Genomic DNA, 14,157 nt, shown 5'->3' with positions numbered 1-14,157 from the left:
GATATTATCAGTTCGATTGTTACAGGTCTTTACCTGGCACTGTATTTAACACTGGGAATGCAGCTAAGAAGAAAACTAACACAGCCCTGTTCATCATGGAGTATAGTCTAGTGTGAGAAGACAGAAATCAAACAAATCATCATACAGGTCCATATGATATAAGTGTTTTGAAAGAAAAGTATATGTAACTGTAACAGTAGAGGGTAGGGAGACCTACTCTATTTAGAGGGAACAACATGTACAAGGGCTGGATGGTGGAAAGGAATGGGAAACTTTCAAGGAACTAAAAGAAGACCAGCGAGAATTGGGTGTGACTGGAGAGATAGGCAGGGATGATCCTGCAGGGTCTTTGTAAGCTATGTTTTGGTTTGTAATATTTGTAGTTGAGTTTCTTAGTTTTTGTTTTTTAATTTTAGATTATTTACACTTTGGTTTGGAAATTCTACCCCTTCGTAATTTTTAAAACTTCATGACACATTGGTGTCCTATGGATAAGGTTTGGATTTTGGAATGTCAGCAAATAATGAGAGGCTAGTCCTAGGCTTCTTAGCCATCTTCCCCTCTGTAGGACGTGTACCACAATAAGAACACATCTGTTGGTTTTGCCTAAGGGTTAATGTTGTGGCCTATGCCATGGTCACATGAGCCAGTCTCCTGCACAATGCAAAGACTGTGCAGATCTGGTCACAGTTTGCTGTCCTGGTAAATAAGCTGCCCTTTTCCATTGGCTAGCCTGCGATGCGAGTCTTTGCTGTACCTGAGGCTTTTCAAACTGAAGAAAGAAAATGCTTTGAAGTACTCAAAGACACTGACAGAGCACCTGAAGGTAAGCATACAGAAGCACAAGGTCCATTTCCTAGGAGACAAAATTTGCAGTCTCCCATCCCCACCCCAGAACTGCCCTCATGTTTATGCAAACACACCAGGGGAGGAGCTACTGTTTGGGACCTTTCAAATAAGTTGGAGGTTTCTTCAAGTTTTTTAATGTACGTGTATCTGATGGTAGAACTCTGGTAGCCATGTGCAGTGGCTGTATTTACTTTTTAAATGATAATTTGTTTTCGGCCAGGTGAGGTGGCTCACACCTGTAATCCCAGCACTTTGGGAGGCCGAGGCAGGTAGATCATGAGGTCAAGAGATCGAGACCATCCTGGCCAACATGGTGAAACCCCATCTCTACTAAATATATAAAAATTAGCCGGGCGTGGTGCCACACGCTTGTAGTCCCAGCTACTTGGGAGGCTGAGGCAGGAGAACTGCTTGAACCCCGGAGGCGGAGGCGGCAGTGAGCCGAGATCAGGCCACTGCACTCCAGCCTGGTGACAGAGAGAGACTCTGTCTCAAAAAAAAAAAAAAAAAAAAAAAAAACTTTTGTTTTCATGCCATCCTTTTCCGACTACTATCTTAGTTGCCTAAAAGGTTTTCCTGTGTTTCTTCAGGCCAGCACCACATAAATCCTGCTAAAATCTGCCTCTGATTATGACTTGGAACCCTTCAGTAGTTGCCTGCTAGGTCAAGTTTAAACTCCTTACCCTGGCCCCAAGGGGTCTCTCTCTTGTTCCTTGTCTAAACCTCTGCTTTAGGCAAACTGCATGGGGCCACATACATTGTCTTTTCTGCAGCCTTTGTGCGTAGTATGATTCATCTCTCCCCTCTCTCCACCCACCCACCCACCCCATTTTTTAAGAGAGAGTTTAAAAAAAAAAAACGATCATGGCTCACTGCAGCTTCTCTCAGGTAGCTGGGAGTAGCTGGGACTTATCCCCTTTCCCTTTATCCATGTGTTACTCATTCTTTCCTTGCCTTTTCTGTGAAGTCTTCCAGAACACCCCAGCTCTCACCTAATAATTTCTTTCTGTTGTACTTTTACACACACACACACACACACACACACATACACACACGTTTTGGTGTCTTAAATATTTAAAGCTGCTTGCGATCAGCTCTGACCCAGTGCTTTTAAATATATTTAGAACTTTATAAAGTAGTGGTGGTTTTTGTTGTTGTTAAGTACATTTTATTTTTTCCACAGAATTCTTATAATAATTCTCAAGCACCATCACCTGGCTTGGGAAGGTAGGTAAAATTTTATTATGTAAAATATTATTTGTGACAATAAAAGTGAAATGAGTATGGTCCAATTTCCAAAAATGGAAAGATGACTACTTTTTAAATAAGTAAAACAGTCTCTGATAAAATATTTTTAGAAGTTATAATTTTTTCTCTATTTTTTATGAATTGAAAATATAAGTGAACATAATCATAAAGATTATAGATATGAGACATTTCACCTATTAAGAAATCTGAGTTTTTACTAGCACTCAACCCTTTTCACAGTTTGATTTCCATAGTTACTTGGACTTATCACAGCAGGCTTATCTTTAGTCAAATCTTGGCACTGCCAGAATTTAGTAACAGTGACATGATTGTGATTTCTCCTCCATCTCCATGTCAGTCTCATCCCACTGATCTCCCAAAGGATAATAAACACCATGGAACCTTTTTAATTTTATCTGTTCATTTATTATGTTTATAAGAATTGATGTTCTTTGTCCTGCATGTATTTTTTTATATAAGTTTATAATGTTAAAAGTGCAGATAAAAATACAAACAAGCTGGGCGTGGTGGCTCACGCCTGTAATCCCAGCACTTTGAGAGGCCGAGGTGGGCAGATCACAAGGTCAGGAGTTAAAGACCAGCCTGGCCAACATGGTGAAACCCCATCTGTACTAAAAAATACAAAAATTAGCCGGGTGTGGTGTTGTGCACACTTGTAATCCTAGCTACTCCGGAGGCTGAGGCAGGTGAATCATTGGAACCAGAGGGGTGGAGGTTGCACTAAGTCGAGATCGCGCCACTGCACTCCAGCTTGGGTGACAGAGCAAGAGTGTCTCCCCCCCAAAAAAAAAAAAAAATATATATATATATATGCACACACACATATACACATACACACAAACACACAAATTTATTTTTCTTCCAACTTTTGATTTTTCCTTTCTTTTAGTGTGTGATCAGAGTCTTGAACATTTCACAAATTTTAGAACTCCTGAAATGAACCTGCCAGATTTCAACATACATGTTTTCTAAGACATGTTTAATTGGCAGGAAGCTTGGGGTGATTACAGTTGCTTGAGAGAGCTGTACCTCTGTCAGCTCTGAGTAATTTGGTTAAACTAGGAAAGTGTCAGAAATTATGGAGTTCAATAAAAGATGTTCCCATCTTCTACCACAGTTTTTTAGGTTAAATGTGAATTCCACCAAACTTTCTACAAAACAGTATGAAAAATATGTAATTATATGCCTGAATAGATGGAAAGTGTTGAGCAGAAAGTGAGGGGATCTGGCTTTTAAGTCTTTGAACTGTCACTAACAAGGTGCATGACTTCTTCAGTTATTGTCCATCTCTTGTTTTGTTGTCATTCATTAAAACAAAGGGTATAGATTCTAAGATAATAAGGTTATGAATTACAAGATTATAGTACTTATTTAGAAGAAATTGTAGTTGTCTGCAAACCCATCTAGTTTAAGAGAATCTTTACATTTTAAATGCTTTCATGAAGAAAGAGCTAGTAGTACTTGATTTTATGATGCTCACCATGTCCATATGAACAAGCTTCCTATTTCTGTTGTGTAGCAAAGCTGTGGGGATGCCTTCCCCTGTTTCTCCAAAGCTGTCACCAGGCAATTCAGGAAATTATTCATCTGGGGCCAGTAGTGCTTCTGCAAGTGGCTCTTCAGTGACCATTCCACAGAAGATCCACCAGATGGCAGCCAGCTATGTTCAGGTCACGTCCAACTTCCTCTATGCCACTGAAATTTGGGACCAAGCTGAACAGCTTTCCAAAGAGCAAAAAGGTAGGTAGGTTTCTGGATAAACTTCAAGGGATGGAATTGTTAGAAGGAACTTTTATAATTTAGTTAAGTAAGTATTTAGTCTATATTTAGTTTTATTATTTACTTTAGAGTTAATGATAATCTTTGTTAATAGTCTTCATTGCTTAGCAGTTACACTAAATGAAACTGAATTTGGTCAAAAGATACCTCGTGATTCTGGTGACAAAACTAAACTGAAAATAGTTCTTGGTCTAAGATGAATGTGCCTCTATTCTGGCACATTAAATGTAGCTCATACCATAAAAGTAATAAAATATATGTTCTACCCTAGGATGATTAATAGTAAATTTGGCAATAGGCATAGGATTACATCCAAACATCTGTACATCTGAGAAGGTTAATGTATAAGAAAGCATGTTCATACTGGATTTTTAGGTGTATTGGAAGAAACCTATGAAATAAAGGAGACTAGGAAATGAATAGAAATTTTTTTTTTTTTTAATGAGATGGAGTTTCACTCTTGTTGCCCAGGCTGGAGAGCAGTGGCACAATCTCGACTCAGTGCAGCCTCCACCTTCTGGTTTCAAGCAATTGTCCTGCCTTAGCCTCTTGAGTAGCTGGGATTACAGGTGCCCACCACCACGCCCAGCTAACTTTTGTAATTTTAGTAGAGATGGGGTTTCACCATATGGACCAAGCTGGTCTCGAACTGCTGACCTCGTGATCTGCCCACCTTGGCCTTCCAAAGTGCTGGGATTACAGGTGTGAGCCACTGCATCCGGCCAGAATTCTTAACATTCTTTAAAATTAGGTTGTTTGAGGCTTTGCCCCTTAAAAGTTTATTATTTCCCAAACCAAAGACATTGAGAATTAGAAAGTATTTGAAGACCTTAGTGGAAAGTACTGTATAACCACCATTTTATTTAGTAGATGTTATTAGCAAATATGTGCATGCAGCTTCTCTTCGTTTGCAGAGAAACACTACATTAGCCAATCAAGTGTCATTTTGTCACAGAGTATATTTAAATACAGTATGAACAGGTAATCAGATGAAAGATTCCTATCCCTAAAGAGAGGTTATGGTGAGAGAAAGGTAAAAGTGGAATCCCAACTTTTTTTTTTTTTTTTTTTTTTTTGAGACAGGGTTTTACTGTCACCCAGGCTGTGGCACAGTCATAGCTCACTGCAGCCTCTACCTCTTGGGCTCAGGTGATCCTCCTGCCTCAGCCTCCTGAGTAGCTGGGACTACAGATGCGTGCCACCACACCCAGCTAATTTTTCTACTTTTTGTAGAGATAAGGTCTTATTACGTTGCTCAGGCTAGGAATCCCAACATTCAACATAAAGCTGTATTTATAAAAACATAATTTGTGGCTGGGCATGGTGGCTCACACCTTGTAATCCCAGCACTTTGGGAAGCCAAGGCGAGTGGATCACCAAAGGTCAGGAGTTCGAGACCAGCCTGGCCAACATGGTGAAACCCCGTCTCTACTTTAAAAAAAAAAAAAAAAAAAACACAAAAAGAAAACCTTTTTTGTATTTTGTATTTGGCAGAGGCAGGAGAATCGCTTGAACCCAGGAGACTGGGGTTGCAGTGAGCCAAGATCACACCACTGCACTCCAGCCTGGGTGACAGGGAGACTCTGTCTAAAAATAAATGAAAATAAAAACATGAGATTTAGTTATCAGTTGGTTCATGGCATATGATTGTAGCTGAAAGTTTGATATAATCTTAAGTATCTAACCTCACAGAGGCTGTTACAGGAAACCCGCAAAAAACATCCTCCTTTTTGTATCACTTGCGTCTTATACAAAAGCACAAAATGTTTTGAGTAATCAGTAGCACATTATGGCACTAAGTCTTCATTTTAATAATATGTACTACATAATAGCAATTTATCATTTCCATTCATGGAATCCTGCTTATACATAACACTTAATTTCTGACCATACATTCTGTTTAAAATGTTGCATGACTTAGGGAACAAATATAACTTGAGAGACTGTGGAATGATTTGCTCTAAAACATAGACAGTAAGCATTTTAGTGTAGGAGGAAGTATTTTTTTGAGTTTATGAATGCTGTTTTATAATCTCATAATTTTAAAGCAGTGATTCAAAAGAGTATATATCATTTAATGAATATTTTTGGTTTTCTAGAATTCTTTGCTGAACTGGATAAAGTAATGGGCCCTCTCATCTTTAATGCAAGCATCATGACAGATCTAGTTCGTTATACCCGGCAGGGACTGCACTGGCTTCGCCAGGATGCCAAGTTGGTATCTTGAACTGAACACATTCTCGTTGCCTCTGATTTTCTCCACAACACTGTGTCACATCACGAAGGAAAACTGCCATAACATACCACCTAGTCGACACTAAGAATGAGGAATAGTTTTCTCCTCGTTGGTTCATGTGTTGTTGTTTTTGATAACCCAAAGCCATCATGTCAGTTGGCCCCTTTAATATTTCCAATGTGAACAGTTATTTAAATGCTTTTAATTCTGCAGCATATTGATAAGATGGTTTCCATGAGCTATGATAAGATTGAAATTCCAGTTGCAATTAATAACTAATGAATTGAAATTTTATTTATTTTAATTTTTTTAAGTTCCCAGATTGGGGCTAGTTTAAGACTTAGTTATTTCTGCCTATAAATTTACTCTGTTGAATATTTAGCATAAATTTAATGTAGACATTTTTATTTATATACTTCGGGAGCTTTATTACCTAATATCTTTTTGTGGTAGCTGTTCTAAGAGTAAGAATTGGTTCATCTAAAATAAGGACATATTCTTTCTACACCTACTACCTGATCTGATATTTGAAATCTTAACTCCAATTTTATTATTGTGGAATTTACAGTTAGTATTAAGGATATTCTTCTACACATGAAAAAATCACTTAAATATGAGAAAATGGCATTCTACATGTATGTACTATGAAATGTGTCTGATTTGGTATGCATTATTTCAAAAACTGTGAATGTGTGTTAATAACACTACAGCAATCACACGGTGACTATAACTTGCATTTAATGCATTACAAAAGAGGGAGGGCAAACTTTCTAGAAGAAGCATTTTGTGTTGAAGGGTTTCATAAAAGGACAATCCTGAACGTTACGGATTTTATTGAAACCATATGTTATTTTTTGTTGCTAATCATTTGACACTTAATCGAAACAGAATAAGTTACTGTGGAAAAAAGGATGATCCAACTCCTGAGGATTGCTGCCTATGTGTCTTTAATTGATTATCTTTGACGGTTACAGTTATTTTTCAGATTTTTTCCCCCTCATACTGGATTGTGATGCTCTGATATGAGCATGCAGTGACTGATACAGAAACAGGCTGGAGCTTTGGTGTGTGCTTTTGCTATACAACTTACAGTTCTAATGCCTGATGTAGAGATGATGAATTTCTCCTTTTTAAACCTATCTTCTGTTTACTGCTTTTGTATTATGAAGGCCCTCTTCAATGATGTGTGTTTCTGATGGAATCAGAAAATTTCACACTAGAAAAGTGTACCTAACTTGATTCAGTGTGAGCTCTCGGGACAGGGAGGGGAGCCAAGGGTAGAGCTTAAGAAGCTGGCTCTGTAAGAGTTGTATATCAAAGTACCTTTAGCTGCAAGGTACATATAGAAGTCTAAGGTAAGAAATGTACCCTCTATACTTTTTCATGCCCCTATCATGTTTGGTGTGCCTTAAATCTTACCTTTAAATGAAGACTCTATGGATTGTTTACAATTGAAGTTTTACACTAGGACCAGATCGTCCATACATGATTGGTCTTCTACAATAATAATGTTAAATTCTCTTTCATTTTAAATCTTTCTTTAGGGTCATATAAAGATTAGTTCTTTCAGAAAAGCTATTGCTTTGGTACATGACTTAGTCTAACCAATTGGGTAATGCTGCTTTGAAAAATAGTTTGTCCCTCTCCCCATTCCAGAAATGAATCCATCCAGTCAGAAAAAAAGATTATACTACTATTTGTAGATGATTGCTAAGGCTTGAAATAGGAAAGGGGAACGAAGGCATAGAAAAGTTTCAAGTCCAGTAGTGCAGTGAATCCTTTGTGTTTGAGTCTTTTTTACACTTATTTCTGAAGTTAGTGAACTTTCATTGTCCTTGTGGCCTCATATTTATAGAGCTTCTTAACTGTTTCGTACTTCAGATTGTTTTTAGATATCATTGAAGATTGAGATGTACAAATTATGTTGAATTTAACCAGTTTCCCTTGGAGAAATTGCCTCTGATATCTTTCTAACTTAATCTTAGTGTGTTCTAGGAACAGTTTTCCATAAGAGGACAACTTCTCAATGATCATGATAGTTATTTAGTAAGAAATAATGGTTGTTAATCAAGTACATGTATGTCTTGTCATTCTCTGATTTCTCTGACTCAGATTCCTTAATTTGCAGTGATGTCTTAGAAATGGAAAGAATATCCTCTGGGCTTTCAGACTTTCAGCAACAACAGCCAATGGGATACCTCTACGTTCTAGTGTGTTCTAGTCTCTTGTATGTCCTGAAAGGCAGCAGGAGCATTTCTGGGGTCACACTGATATTTTTTTAAAGCAGAGTTTCCTGCATGGTTTATGGTGCTGCTCTAATATGTTCTCTTTAAAACTGTGTCAATTTTTGGAGAATGAATTTTTCAGCCTTTTCATTGTGGAGGGTTTTTCCTACAAGGTAGTAATGGGCAGTGGATCAGAATCCTATCATAAATGATTGAATTTTCAATGTCATAGTGTATGGAAATACTACTCCCTTTCCTTCACGTCTGTCTTCTTAGATGTTCTGTCTTTGTCATCATCTGCTCCAGCACATACTTTGGACTCCTTTACAGGTGACCTTCCTCCCTCCCTCCTCAATAGGTGTCCTCAGTGTTTTCTAACCATTTAAAACTGAATTTGACAAGTGGCTAAAAACTTAGTCTGAGACTTGACTGAATATATGGTTAATTATAGAAACAACAATTTTAACAGTTACTCTGTTGACTGCTCTTTATGACTATACTTGTATGCCAGGAGGCAGCAGCCTATACACCATTAGACTCTTTACAAGCAACCAATGAACCAATTGCAGTGGATGCAGTCGTCACAGTAGTCTTGCCTGGGCTGGACTGGGCTGGGCTGTGGGGAGCATTCCCCTTCAGGGGAGTTTCCACAGCTCAGCCCAGGCTCCAGTCTGGCTAGAAAGCATCCAGCCCATTCCTTGCCTCAGTGCTACCTTTTTCTGGGCAAGTAGCCAAGAAGTGACTTTATACGCAGTGAGTAATTCAGATAAACTTAACAGCTATAGCTGCCGAAGAGTGGAGAAGGTTGACCACCATTGATTTAATTCTCTAGCGTAAAAGCAATGGAGAGCAGTGTGTGCATGAGCCCACAGTCACCTGTGTTTCTGGGAGCTCTCACAGTGGTGGATTCATAGGCACTTGGGCTGTACTTTGAATGACACACTTGTGGCTTTATTAGATTCACTAGTTTTTTAAAAATTGTTGTTTGTTTCTTTTCATTAAAGGTTTAATCAGACAGATCAGACAGCATCATTTTGTATTTAATGACAGAAACGTTGGTACATTTTTTCATGAATGAACTTGCATTCTGAAGCAAGAGCCTACAAAAGGCACCTGTTATAAATGAAAGTTCTGGCTCTGGAGGCCAGTACTCTGTGGAGTGTCAGAGCAGCCAGTGATTGTTCCAGTCAGTGATGCCTAGTTATATAGAGGAGGGGTACACTGTGCACTCTTCTAGGTGTAAGGGTATGCAACTTTGGATCTTAAAATTATGTACACATACACACTTTATATATATGTATGTATGTATGAAAACATGAAATTAGTTTGTCAAAAATGTGTGTGTTTAGTATTTTAGCTTAGTGCAACTATTTCCACATTATTTATTAAATTGATCTAAGACACTTTCTTGTTGACACCTTGAATATTAATGTTCAAGGGTGCAATGTGTATTCCTTTAGATTGTTAAAGCTTAATTACTATGATTTGTAGTAAATTAACTTTTAAAATGTATTTGAGCCCTTCTGTAGTGTCGTAGGGCTCTTACAGGGTGGGAAAGATTTTAATTTTCCAGTTGCTAATTGAACAGTATGGCCTCATTATATACTTTGATTTATAGGAGTTTGTGTCTGGGTCCCAAGAACATCTACTGGAGGTGACTGTTAGGCAGCTTGTGATGATGTTTTTTAAAAAACCTAAGTAACTTGGGGAGCCAGAGCATTTCAAACCCATATAGACAACTATCATACCTGTATATCCCCTAATACATGGAACATAAATTTCATTTCAGCTTTATGCATTAATGTATTGAAGAGGCAGGCTTTTTTCCAGTAATAATACTGCACATCTAAGGTTGCTATTCAGTAAAATTAATAGAAGAGATAATTATTGAATGCCTTGGAATATGTAGTGATAAGAGGCCAAATTTTTCATGTTTGTGAGCACGTCTTTCAGATACTCACCAATGGAGAAATTCACTTTAGACCTCTAGACCCCAAAACCAAGTTAGCAAGTGACAAAAAGTAAATTATTAATAGTTTGTAAAGTGGATGCTGGTCTTATAAAGCTCCTATTCACATGAACCCGATGGTTAATTAGAACTTGCTGTCTCCAGAAAAGGGAATGGAAAGAATAACTATGTATCTTCTTTTCATGTAATTTGGTCACAGAATAAGGTATTCAAGTTAAGTCTAATCCAAGTCTTAGAGATCTTTAAGTATCCTAAAATAGCAGCCTAAGTAGTCATCATGTAAAGAAGTTGACTTTCAGGAATGTCAGCATTGACCTCCTCCTTGCTGCTATTACTCAGCTAACCATAACTTGCCATTCTTAAAAATAAAAAAGCTCCCACCCAGAAATTCTAGTAATACTCAGTTTTGACCTCTTAACTGCTTCCATGTGGGATTTCTTTTCAGCTTTTAACCATTGGAATTTTCTACCTGGTATGTTCCTCTCTGGAAAATATCAATTTGGAAATGCTGCCTTTCAAATCAATGCCATGATTTTCCATATTGTTGAGTTTGTTGTTGCTGTTCCAGAAGTGTCCCCATTTTACAACTTTATGCACACACCTGGCAAATCATTAACATGAGCATTCAACAGTGGTGGGGTGGGGGGTGGGGGGCTCACCAACAGAACTGGCCAGCTGACATTGCCTGAAAAGGCACCACCTTTGAGGGCCAGTTGTGGGGTTGGTAAGCACAGTTATGAAAATTTCTATCTAGCCTCCGTTTTGAATGGTTTTAAGAAACTTTGTATATGGAGGATGGAAATGCTTATATATTTATTGAAAATCCTTTTATTTGAAATTAAAATTATTTGGTAAATAATTGTTTGATATTTGGGGAGGGTTTTGGAGGGGAGGTAATGTCACTGATAAATTAAAAGCCTGTTGATTTTGCAGAAAGGTACTGTTAGTGACTGATAGGATGCCTTTGTTTTGTACATGAACCAAATCTTTGTTTTACGTTTCTTTTATCCAAAATATTTAGGCATCTGACATTTTCAACCAGAATTTCAATTACATACTGTGATTTTTATTTGTTGCAATACATTAAAATTTCAGAGGTACTTTGGGGCTCAAAAGCTAGGATTTCTAAGTCAGTATGTGCATTTCACATGATAAAGCTGTTAATGGTGAGCAAAGTATTATATACTAACTAGATTTTTCCACATCTGTATAGTATATTATATGTATTTTGTGGTATTGAGAGTATAGAAAGTTTAGAGTGTCAAACATGCGTTTAATGTGTATTTTTAAACAAATTTATGGCAATTAAAATATTTGGAGACAAGGGTATCACATTTCAATTTGTAAAGATCTTTTTAACTTTACTGTGTCATTAAGATGCTTTGTACAATGCCAAACCATAGCTGGAGAAACTAAGTTTAATAAATATCAAATAGATTTTCTGTATTAAAGTTAATGAACACTGTGCTCTTTATATTTCTTCAACTGAGCCCTTTTCATGCAATTCCTGTTTTGTGTCTTAAGGTCCATTACTACTCTTTAAAAGTCTGTTCCCGCCAGCTGAGGTTTCATTTTCTGATTACAGAAATTCTGAACTTGCTGGCCATGGGTCCTTGTGCATATGTCAAAATTCACCTTGTCCCAACATAAATCTCTTTTGGTGCTTTTGGTGGCTTGGGCTTTTATTGCTTTATTAAACTAGATCTTTCTTTCTGTTCTACCTTATGTTCAGGCAGTCATAGACAAACCTGGGTGCTTCATTAGATGGCAAGTGCCAAGCTTGACCTTTTTTTTTTTTTTTTTTTTTTTTTTTGAGACAGAGTCTCTCTCTTTCTCACCCAGGCTGGAGTGCAGTGGCATGATCTCGGCTCACTGCAGCCTCCGCCTCCCAGGTTCAAGTGATTCTCCTGCCTCAGCCTCCCAAGCTTGACCACCTTTGACACCTCCCTGAAGAGTTATGGAATGAAGGGATCCACAACTTAAGAACTTGCTGAAGTTGATTACGGAGCTGTTGATTATGTAGCTCTCACCACACTTTCCAGATTGAGAAGTTAACACATTATTGGGCAATGCTGTTTTTTTCTTTAGTATACAAAGTGAATCCTTCTTTCCCTCAAAAGCTTGAATTCCAAACTGCTAAAATTTCAATTTGAGACATTTAATAGTATCCATAGAAAAATAAACTCTAAATTGACAAGTTTAGTTATACTTATCCATATATCAACATTCTAAGAAGAAATGGAGACCAATTTAAAGCATACATCTGCCTTTAAATATTAAAAATACAAGATTGCTTCACTTGTGTGTCTCCAGCCAAAATGCAGCTAATCAATATTCCATAGAACGGAGCATTGTTAGAGGTGACTGCTGTCCTTTCTTCCCCTGGTATGTACATCATTCCTGGGCCACACTTAAGGAACAGCGTCTTTTTCTAGGGGAAAAGAAAGGGTAGTTTAAGACTGGGTCTAGGAATGACCAGGGCCACCTATGCTGCATTTCCTTCCTCTTCACTTGATCTATCCAGTTCAGGAAAGACTGAAGAATGGAAAGGCACCACTCTTTCATGGTACCCACATGGAGCTGTTCTTGGCTCCTAACGCCTAATGGATTTTCCATGGAGCTCCCAGTCTCAGCCTAGAACTCCTTCATCCCAGCTTTATTCTTAGGTTCATGTGTCCCCTTGTCACTCCTCTGCCCAGCTCTCCAGGGCTCTCTGGCCCAACCCTACTCCCAGGTTCGTGGAGTACCTGCATAGCCTTGTGATACACTCAGAATCATCCCGGCAGGAGGCTCCAATGGGCCTGAGGGAAACCCCTCTCCAAAATGGGGTCATTCTCCGTGGCCTTCTCTTTGCTGAACTCACTTCTGGTATTGGGGAGCCATCTGTCTGTAGGGCAAAGACATTCAGATATGGAAGTGTTGACACCCTGCTGCACACCTTGGAAGAATGATCATTCCCCAGATGCTGTAGACCCAGAACAGAGGAACCATTCCTCAGGACTGAGTCTAGCTTTCAAGTTCCACCACCACTATCATCTCCACACTCCACACATACACATATGTATCCTTCCCTCCTTACCTGGCCCAACAGCAAGAGGAAGATCATGAGGACTGCACAAAGTTTGAGGTGCCACATCTTGACAGAGGGAGGATGTTGGAGCCTGAAAGCCAGGGACAGTTCCTACTTCCTTTTATAGACTGACATCGACTCTTGCATTGTTACCAGGTGAGATGGGGGCAAAGTTTGTATTTGTAATCATAATCAATTTAATAAGTTAATATCTACCAGAGGAATGTGCTCAAGGGCTGCCTTTCAGGCACGTTGTATTTACTGATCCCTCATCTGGACTTTGAGTGATTGTGTTGCTGGCATGGACCCTTTTGCCCACTTTACCAAAAGTCAGCACTGCCCTTCCTTCCCTTTAAAAGCCACGTGAAACCATTGAGGGAGGTCAAGCAACTAGCCACATTGCTATTCCAAAATAGCTCAGTGAGATCACTCCCATAGAATTCCAATAATGAAGTCTTCAGAAATAATGTTGACCCCGTTGGGCCTTGTCTAGGAAAGAAGCACTGATCTATTGTGTACAGGCAAGGATAAGGATAAGGCCCTTATCTCCTTTCTGTGGAAGGATGCTTCAGCAAGGTCTACAGTTCCCCAGATCCTCCACTTGCTTAGATGGACTATCACCCTAATCTGCACCAGTTCATCTCACTAGTAAAATGAAGACCTAGCTGTGGAAAGTTCAACGTCTGGCCACCTGCCCTCTCAGGGGAATGGCTGGATGTGAGACTTACTTGGACCACAGGTGATGAATAATTATAGGTTT

At 38.7% G+C, this 14,157-nt stretch overlaps 2 protein-coding genes across 6 annotated transcripts in view; one reads left to right on the top strand and one right to left on the bottom strand.

The window, feature by feature from the left end:
- AFF4 (ALF transcription elongation factor 4) overlaps positions 1 to 11,783 on the top strand; it is an 89,418-nt gene extending 77,635 nt beyond the window's left edge. For all 4 annotated transcript variants that reach the window (XM_015451879.4, XM_005557757.5, XM_073994220.1 and 1 more), the window contains 4 exons: positions 733 to 826; positions 2,033 to 2,076; positions 3,638 to 3,858; positions 5,997 to 11,783. In XM_015451879.4, the coding sequence (XP_015307365.2) occupies positions 733 to 826; positions 2,033 to 2,076; positions 3,638 to 3,858; positions 5,997 to 6,124 (487 nt within the window). In that variant the 3' untranslated portion in view covers positions 6,125 to 11,783. The remainder of the gene's footprint in view (positions 1 to 732; positions 827 to 2,032; positions 2,077 to 3,637; positions 3,859 to 5,996) is intronic.
- LEAP2 (liver enriched antimicrobial peptide 2) lies at positions 11,580 to 13,491 on the bottom strand. 2 transcript variants are annotated; one of them, XM_045394227.3, is made up of 3 exons: positions 13,407 to 13,491; positions 13,075 to 13,292; positions 11,580 to 12,758 (listed from the first exon to the last, which is right to left on the bottom strand). In XM_045394227.3, exons 1-3 carry the CDS (start codon positions 13,461 to 13,463, stop codon positions 12,722 to 12,724), a joined length of 312 nt encoding a protein of 103 aa, XP_045250162.2. In that variant the 5' UTR covers positions 13,464 to 13,491; the 3' UTR covers positions 11,580 to 12,721. The 2 variants fall into 2 exon arrangements, with proteins under 2 accessions (XP_045250162.2, XP_005557816.1); XM_005557759.4 differs by having other exon boundaries at positions 13,075 to 13,214.
- Between the last annotated feature and the right edge of the window lie 666 nt (positions 13,492 to 14,157).

This window comes from Macaca fascicularis, chromosome 6 (assembly GCF_037993035.2).
Source record: "Macaca fascicularis isolate 582-1 chromosome 6, T2T-MFA8v1.1".
Taxonomy (NCBI): Eukaryota; Metazoa; Chordata; class Mammalia; order Primates; family Cercopithecidae; genus Macaca; species Macaca fascicularis.
This window is presented reverse-complemented; position numbering and strand designations above follow the sequence as displayed.

Bases quoted from the DNA above. Each gene is read 5' to 3' on its own strand.
- LEAP2 (XM_045394227.3), bottom strand. From the start codon at position 13,463: ATGTGGCACCTCAAACTTTGTGCAGTCCTCATGATCTTCCTCTTGCTG. The intron at 13,293-13,406 runs GTAAGGAGGGAA...CTGGGTCTACAG, and splicing joins TCCTCTTGCTGTTGGGCCAG to CATCTGGGGAATGATCATTC. The intron at 12,759-13,074 runs GTACTCCACGAA...CTTTTCCCCTAG, and splicing joins TGTATCACAAGGCTATGCAG to AAAAAGACGCTGTTCCTTAA.